The 7,960-nt window shown below is 48.1% G+C and overlaps 2 protein-coding genes across 2 annotated transcripts in view; one reads left to right on the top strand and one right to left on the bottom strand.

Moving 5' to 3' along the window:
• BEST2 (bestrophin 2) overlaps nucleotides 1-6,995 on the top strand; it is a 13,083-nt gene extending 6,088 nt beyond the window's left edge. Inside the window, exon 10 of the mRNA XM_004715595.1 lies at nucleotides 6,990-6,995. Within this exon, the coding sequence (XP_004715652.1) occupies nucleotides 6,990-6,995 (6 nt within the window). The remainder of the gene's footprint in view (nucleotides 1-6,989) is intronic.
• Nucleotides 6,996-7,107: 112 nt separating this feature from the next.
• The window catches only part of HOOK2 (hook microtubule tethering protein 2), an 11,935-nt gene continuing 11,082 nt past the window's right edge, over nucleotides 7,108-7,960 (bottom strand). Inside the window, exons 19-21 of the mRNA XM_004715594.2 lie at nucleotides 7,778-7,891; nucleotides 7,632-7,703; nucleotides 7,108-7,561 (exon numbers count right to left, since the gene is read on the bottom strand). Coding sequence (XP_004715651.1) covers nucleotides 7,412-7,561; nucleotides 7,632-7,703; nucleotides 7,778-7,891 — 336 coding nt within the window. The 3' untranslated portion in view covers nucleotides 7,108-7,411. The remainder of the gene's footprint in view (nucleotides 7,562-7,631; nucleotides 7,704-7,777; nucleotides 7,892-7,960) is intronic.

Here is a 7,960-nt window from a genome sequence, read left to right as displayed (position 1 = left end):
TCAAGCCTTTAAGACCCCAGACACTATATCTTTTGATAGCCAGTCACCATCAGCTTTCTTCACCGCATTTGCTTATGCACCCATTTGTCTTCAGTGATCATATTGGGAAGGTGGGCACCCACTGATATGATTTTTTGTTCTTTGATGTCTGATACTACCTGGTTCCTCTGATACTTTGTGGTCACACAAGCTGGTGTGCTTCTTCCATGTGGGTTTTGATAATAAAATGATTTTTAAGAAAACAATAAAGAAGTCTTTTGTAGGTTTTCCCAAAAAAAAAAAAAATTAAGTTGCCGCAGATGGAGTTCTCTTACTCACTCACACACTGCCATCAAGTCTATGTCCCCACTCGTAGGGACCTGATAGGACAGGGCAGAACTGGCCTTGTGGATTTCCAAGCGCAGGTCTACTCTGGCCTATGGGGTCATCATGAGTCAGTGTCTATGAGATCCAGCGAAGTGGTGTTTTTGTTGTTGTTTTCATCTTTAAGACTTTTTTAGTAGAGTCTGGGACTTAAGGGATCATCCTTTCTCTTCCGTGAGGGCATAAAAAACAAACCACACCTCTGTCAAAACTATTCCTCAGGATAGAAGAGCCATCTGGGATAGCAAGATCCTTGGAAGAGAGACCGGTCCCTGGAGGAAATCATCATGCTGTTAAAGTCGAGGGGCAGTGAAAAGAGGAAGGCCCATGACAAGATGAGATGGATGGGCCCAGTGGCTGCCACACCGGGCTCAGACATGGAGACAGTGGTGAGGATGGCGCAGGACCGGGAGGTGTCTCCTTCTGTGGCACTCAGGTCACTTGGAGCTGACAACAAGACACCCAGCAACATTATGCAGCTGGAAGGTGGTGTCCGGGAGTTGTCTTCAGTTTTAAATGAGAAGCTGGCCTCAGGGCAGTAATCTTGGGGGTGCCTCCTATCTCATTTAGATCAATTTTTTTCTTTTTTAAAATTATACTCTATAAAACGTTATGTTTATTTTTAACCTATTCTAGCAGGTACCTTTTGTGGTGGTCTTGGTTATTGTGGCTGGTAGTGGTCGAGGGCGGGCACCATCTAGTTCTTCTGGTCTCGGGTTGGAAGAGGCTGTGCTCTGTGTGGGTCCTTGGTCCTTTGCAGTAGTCTCTTCATTGATGGCTGCTCAAAAGCTTTTCAGGCCCCAGATGTTATTCACCAGGACTAAGATGTGGAACATTTTGAATTGTGTTTTGCCAATTGATCTAGATGCCCTTTGTAGACTATGAATGGTCCTTAACCTTCAAGTCTAGTGGTCCAGCCCTGACGCCTAAATAGTGGCATGTTGTGCTGTTAGATTAGTCAATGTTGCTGTTGTTTAGTATTAGGCTTGCCACAAAGTAATAAACTGAGGCCAAGCCAGAGAGAAGGAAAGGAGAAGTTTATCCTATGCTCCCGGGGCGAGATTACCACCTGCCGGAGACCAGCTCCGGAGTGTTCCTAACAGAAAGCTGAAGTTGGGTGAGTGGTCTTGAGAAAAAAGAGAATATAGAAAAGTAGGGTTCAGGAGGACCAAAGAAACATTCTGAAGCGTGAATGTATGCAATGACACTTTATTAAAAGCTGTATTTTCTTTTATAGCCCATTTCTTGGCTCCTTCTGGGATAACAGCCAAGTCCATCAACAAAGACACCTGGACTTTGCAGTCACGTCCTTGCAAGTCAAGCTTAAGCAAAATAGTTTGTTCTAACACATCTTAGCAGATCCAAGAAGCCAAGTTATTTTGCTAAATACAGAAGTTCATTTATAGTTCATACAGCTCCCATGAGAACTTTTAACTAAGGGTGAAGTCCCACTCTTTATACCCATTAGGCCGGTTAGGATAGGGTTTGCACCCTCTCCATTCCCTAAGACCATGGGGAAGAAATGGGAAATCACCCTACAACCACCTCCAGCTAGGAGTCGGTGAAGTCCCGCTGCCCAGGAGGGAGGGGAGAGCAGAGAAAGGGATGGAGCCCTGAGCTCCTGGGTGAGGTCCCCAGGTCCCCAGTGGGGGGCCTGAGAAATCGTGCCCATCTGTGGTGAAGAGCAAGTTTTTAAGCTGATCAGGAGGGGAAACAAGAAGGGAGGGGGCAGGAGCTGCAGCTGCAGGGGCTGAAGCTGTCTCCATCAGTGAAATTCCGAGGTAGAGTGGTGCCTTGATCGTTCCGCCTGATACTGAGGAGACGGCTCACTGTCCTGGAGCCCTTTTGAAGCTAGCCATCTCGGTCAGTCCAATAAGGGCAGGTCAGGCTGTTTCTAATGCCCCCAACCTGTGCCTGACCCAACAGTCAGGTGCTGTGGAGTTGATTCCCAACTCATGGCACCCTGTAGTGCAGTGAATTATGACCGAATGGAAACATGCAAACAGGGTGTATAGAACTTGGTCCATTTTCCCATCCCACTGCGTATAAAAGGAGTCTCAGTATCAGGAACAGGACTCTCACAACCATCAAGAAAGAAGAGCTGGGTCACCGGGGTCGCAAGTGAGGGGTAGATGTGCGGATGTCAGAGGCTGGAGGTTAGACGGGGGTTACCGTGGATGAAGCGGAAGGCAATATCCAAGAGGGAGATGAGTGAAAAAAGAGAGGAAACAGGGCAAGGCCTTGAGAGGTTGGATAAGTTGTTGGATATGAAAATGATGAGCTCTTCTGTAAACCTCCACCCTGATTCACACATTTTTTAAAAGCGGTTTCTTTTTAACTAAAAGAATAAAACTTAAAATAAAAACAGAGCCAGGGATGGAGTACATCCTGGGGGAGGCGCTGAGGGACAAGACCTTGGCAAAGGGGAAGCTCCTCAATCCAGGATGCGGGTGTGGCATCAGAGGAGTGACTGGTAAGCCGCCGCTGCAGCAGCAGAGCCAGAGCACCCGACAGAGCAAGGAGGTTCTAGTGCACATAGGATCACGGTGAGTTGGCCCTGAGGGTGTCAGCCATTTAGAGCAGCCGACCCTACGGTCTGTCCCACCTTGGTGCGGCCCACTCCCTGCTGACAAGGACAGCAGTTTGTTTCCCTGAAGGAGAGCCCAGAGACAAGGTCAAGCCCACTCAAGGACGACCAAAGTTAGGCTGCCTTCTTGAATCTAGGATCCGCCCATCTTGTCACATGTGTACCCCTAGTCCCTCCCCTTCCTATTGTGTGGGCACCCCTAGCTCATCCCCTTCCTGTCACGCTTATGCTCATTGGACAGCCTCTTCCTGTTACAATATGGTTACCGGTAATCAGAGAGGGCTTGCCCGCCCCTAAGTGTATATAAGCCTTGGTTAGAAATCTATTCTTTCTCCCTGCACGGACCTGGCTGCTGAGATCATGGCCGTCCCGGAGGTGACCATGTTACCATGATGTGTCTGACTCCTTTATTGTACCCTCTCTCCTATCCCTCCTGTTCTCTATGACTTTACTATAATCTTTATATGATAGCCGTACAATTGTGCCTACGGACCCTGCGGTTGTCATAGGCGGGTTTGCTCTGACAGGCACCAACTCCCCTGCACCTGACAACAATAACAAAAACGGATGAAGTGAACCAAAACGTGCATGAACTGCTGCATGGAAAACGATGCTCTCATCTTGTAAACTTTCACTTAATTCACAATAAAAAATAAAACAGGTTTATCTCTTTGGAAACAGGGTCACTGAGTTCGACTTGGAAGCAACGAGTGCATGCAGCATTTGCAAACATGTATGTAGAACTAGCCAGCGCCATACAGGTGTATGCATTACATTGGGAAAATCTGCTGCAAGGGACCTCTTTGAAGCCACATAGTAGTCTAGGTCTGAAGCTCTGCTTTCTGATGGCAGGTCTGGAGAAGGGGACGCAGGCGCCAACCCCAGAAGGTATCTAGAAGCAGCCCCTGAAACCGCCCAAAAAGCAGACCATGGAAATGGCCCGGGAGGATAAAGCACTCAAGCCGGGACCAAAAAGCACAGAAGCAGCTCAAGGAGCCAAAAGCAAAGGCCGCAGGGACGGGATCCTGACTGTGATAGTTATGCAATCGTTTGTCAATTTGAGGATTAAGAGTGTAGGGGTGGAGTCTAGCCTGTCAATCAGAACACAGTCAGTGCGGTTTGTGTGGGCATGTCCTTCCCCTGAGGGTTCTGGGAAAACTCTGGAATTACCTCCTTGGAGACTGGAGACAGTCTCTCCTTTGGTTCACTCCCTAAGATGGCACTGTACTGACAAGACCTGACAAGGCTCTCTTCCTGTGAGACATCCGGAGGAGAAGCCGCATGGACCTACCCTGATGCAGTCCTGGAAGTTGGAGAAGCCACGTGGAGACCCCCTGCCAGCGCTGTGATGCTTATAACGCCACTGGATTCCAAGACTTTCTGCCCTTCTCACTCCAGCCGTTCCTATCAGCTGAGTTGTTGTTAAGTGCTGTCTGGCCATTTCGGACTTACAGCGACCGTGTGTGCAACAGAACAAAACGCTGCCCAGTCCTGCCTGTGAGGCTGGACAGTGAATAAGAAAGGCCAAAAACTCGATTTGAATTATCATCTTGACAAAGGATGTTAATATGCCTGCAGAACAGAGGAACCCGTCTTTGAAGCAGCATAGGCCAGAAGGCGCATTAGGAGTGAGAATGGCCAAATTCTCATCGCATATATTTTGGACATATCATTGGGGGAGACCCCAAGGACTGCATGGTTGGTAAAAAGTCAGCAAAAAAAAAAAAGAGGAAGATCCTCAGTAAATGAACTGACACAGTGACTGCAACAATGGGCTCGAACGCAGCAACCACATGCAGGTGGCGCAGTTTTCTTTCCTAAGGTCACTGAGTTAGAACCATCTGGAAGGCACTCGACAACATATGTACAAGGAGGTACCCACGCTCCCAAAAACCCAGAATTGCACTGGGTGGAATGGAGATTTTGTAGTACACAGTTTTCCCGCTAGGTGTGCAAGGAGGAACTCGCTCTGAGTTACTGCACCCAGTGGCATCACCTAGGAAGGTTCTCTCTGGTCACAGTGAATTTTTTAATAAAAGCAGATTTGCTCAAACCTCATTTTTCATGATGACCAATTTAAGAGGACAGCGGATAGCTGTGAAATTTTGTTTCCTGCTCAGGAAAAATGGCGCAGAAACTGTTGTGATGTTGAACACAGCTTATAAGAACAACACTGTGGGAAAATTTCAAGTGTATGAATGGTTTTCTCATTTCAAAAAAAGATGTAATGTTGATAGATGACAAACCTTGTTCTGGATGTCTGCCAGATTCCTGAACAGATGAAAATGCCAACTCGTAGTGCATTTGGGGTTCATTTCACCAGGTCAGACTGTTAATTAAGAGCAGTGGTTCTCAACCTATGGGTCGTGACCCCTTTGGGGGGCCAAACGACCCTTTCACAGGGGTCACCCAATTCATAACAGTAGTAAAATTACAGTTATGAAGTAGCAATGAAAATAATTTTATGGTTGGGGGTCACCCCAACATGAGGAACTGTATTAAAGGGTCACAGCATTAGGAAAGTTGAGACCCACTGGTTTAGAGGTTGTGAAAATAATGCAGAATGGGGAAGGAGGGGGAAAAAATGAGGAGCTGATGCCAGGGACTTAGGTGGAGAGCAAATGTTTTGAGAATGATGAGGGCAATGAATGTACAAATGTGCTTTACACAATTGATGTATGTATGGATTGTGATGAGTTGTATGAGCCCCTAATAAAATGATTTAAAAAAAACTAAAAAACCAAAAAATATATTGCAGAATGGTGTGTGACAAAAAGGCCTGATGTGTGGCAGACGGAGGACTGGTTTTGCCACAACCATGCACCTGCTCGCACAGTCATCTCAGTGTACCGGTTTCTGGCAAAAACAGCATGCCTCCCCTGCCCCACACACTTTACTCACCTGACCTCGCTCTGTGCAACTTTTCATTTCCACGTGACTTGAGAAGGTAGACGAGGTGAAGAAAAAAACCGTGGAAGGTGCTGTTAGACATCCAAACAGATGAGTTTGAAGAATGTTTCCAAGAATGGAATTGCAGGTTTGACAAATGCATTAAGTATCATGGAGATTACTTTGAAGGTGATAAGGTTGTTTTGTTTTTTTAAAAAAATTTAAATATATAGCTTTGAAAAAAAATTGTTTGTGGGGCATCCCTCCTCATACCAGCCGCATTCCCATTTGCCTCCCACACCTATCCAGGGTAGAATTACCTATGTGTCTGCTCACAGGTTATTGTTCATGTCTATGGCTGTTGCAGAATTCTATGCTATGTAGCATTGATCATAGTCTTGTTTCCTTCCTATCTCTCCAATTTCTTCTGTTACCTCGCTCATGTTGCACTGGCATCCTCCCTGTTGTGTAATGACTTTCCTGTCACCAGAATTATCTCCTGCCTACTCCCTACATAGTGTTTCTCTCCCCCACTCCCTGATCACCCACCAACGAATGCCTGACTTTCAGGATGATCACCTCATACATTCTGTCTTTTGGGTTTGACTTATTCCACAATGTCCTGCATATTCATCTGTGTTGTGAGATGCTTTATGGATTCCTCATTGTTTGTTTGTTTGCTTGTTTCGCTGTGGAGTATTCCTTCTTACATATGTATCAATGTAAGAAGACACTTTTTGTGGTTGCTATTTTGTATAAGACCGCAAGGAATACAAGGTGTGCCTATGTCTATCTATGTCTATTCATGTCACAGCTTTTTGCTGGAGATACACACCTAGGAGGGGGGTGGTTGGATGGATACCCAAACCCACTGCCAATGAGTCGATGCTTTGCTGGGTTTCTGAGGCTGTAATTCATTTGTCTTTCTTTAGGCTGTAATTCTTTATGAAAGCAGTGAGCCTCCTCTTTCTCCTGCAGTGGTTGGTGGGTTTGAACATCTGACTTTATGGTTAGTAGGCTGACATTGACCCAGCTGTCTGGTATTTCTGTTTTGAGCTTTTGAAGGAAATGTCACACAGCAAACCTCACTAGCATTTACTGTTCTTGATGGCTCTCCTTTTGGGTGGGAGTGTAACACACTTTCCCCCAGTACTAGCACTGCCGGCCAGAAACCACTGTTTTGGCAAAGATCCCCTTGAGAGAAAACGAAGCTGAGTCATCTCTGGCCGGCCTTGTGGCTCCCGCTTTGGAACCCAGAGTCCAGGAAGGACAGATTAAAGTCTTTATTAGCCTCATCTCAAATATAAAATCAGAGCCTCCCCAGTTCATCACTGAGAGAGAGATCTAGGGTAAGAATCACACTGCTAGCCTAAAAAGAACCGGCTCACATTTGTCTCCTGCCCAGTCCCTGCCCCCACACCCTAGTCTGGGAAGCAAGGGACAATGGTCACCACCCCAAGGCCCCAAGTAACTGGCAGAGGCCACTTGGTGTGGAGCCTTGTGTGAGGTGGGGGAACCCCAGGTGGATGAAGCCCTGGCTGCCTGTGCAGACAACAGGATCCTGAGGGGCCATCAGTGCTTGTCAATGGGGCGCAGGGTCAGGGAGGCCAGGCGTCCCAGGGGTCCACGGCGTGCATTGGTGGCGAGCCGCTGCTGTGCCAGGAAGGACTGGGCGTGAGCGGGCGACCATTCTTCCCCGGCGCGCTGCTGCAGTGCCATGCCCTGGTGGAGGGGATTCTGTCAGGTGAGCCCAGGGACGGCCCCAACCTTCTGGCCCTGGGGGAGGACTCACCATATTATACCAGGCACTGATAAGCCGCCTCTCTTCTTGCTCGCGCTGACTTCGACTCTTCTCAAAGTCAATCTGCCAAGAAAGTGCTGTCAGGGGCCTGGCTCGGCGGCGGGCACGGGGTCACGGGCAATGGACAGGCCACTCACCTCCAGGTGACGGATGCGGACGTCCCGCTCCCGGAGCTGTGTCCGCAAGGACCGGAGATCGGAGGGCGCGGCCCCGGCGGGCCTGGGCTGCTTCGGCTCCATGGTCTGCATGACCTAGGATTTGGGGAGGACACCGTGGGGTGGGGGTGGAGCTGATGCCAGGGACTTAGGTGGAGAGCAAAT

Source organism: Echinops telfairi, unplaced genomic scaffold (assembly GCF_000313985.2).
Source record: "Echinops telfairi isolate 266 unplaced genomic scaffold, ASM31398v2 ScPeMD7_30;HRSCAF=105, whole genome shotgun sequence".
In the NCBI taxonomy this organism is placed as follows: Eukaryota; Metazoa; Chordata; class Mammalia; order Afrosoricida; family Tenrecidae; genus Echinops; species Echinops telfairi.
This window is presented reverse-complemented; position numbering and strand designations above follow the sequence as displayed.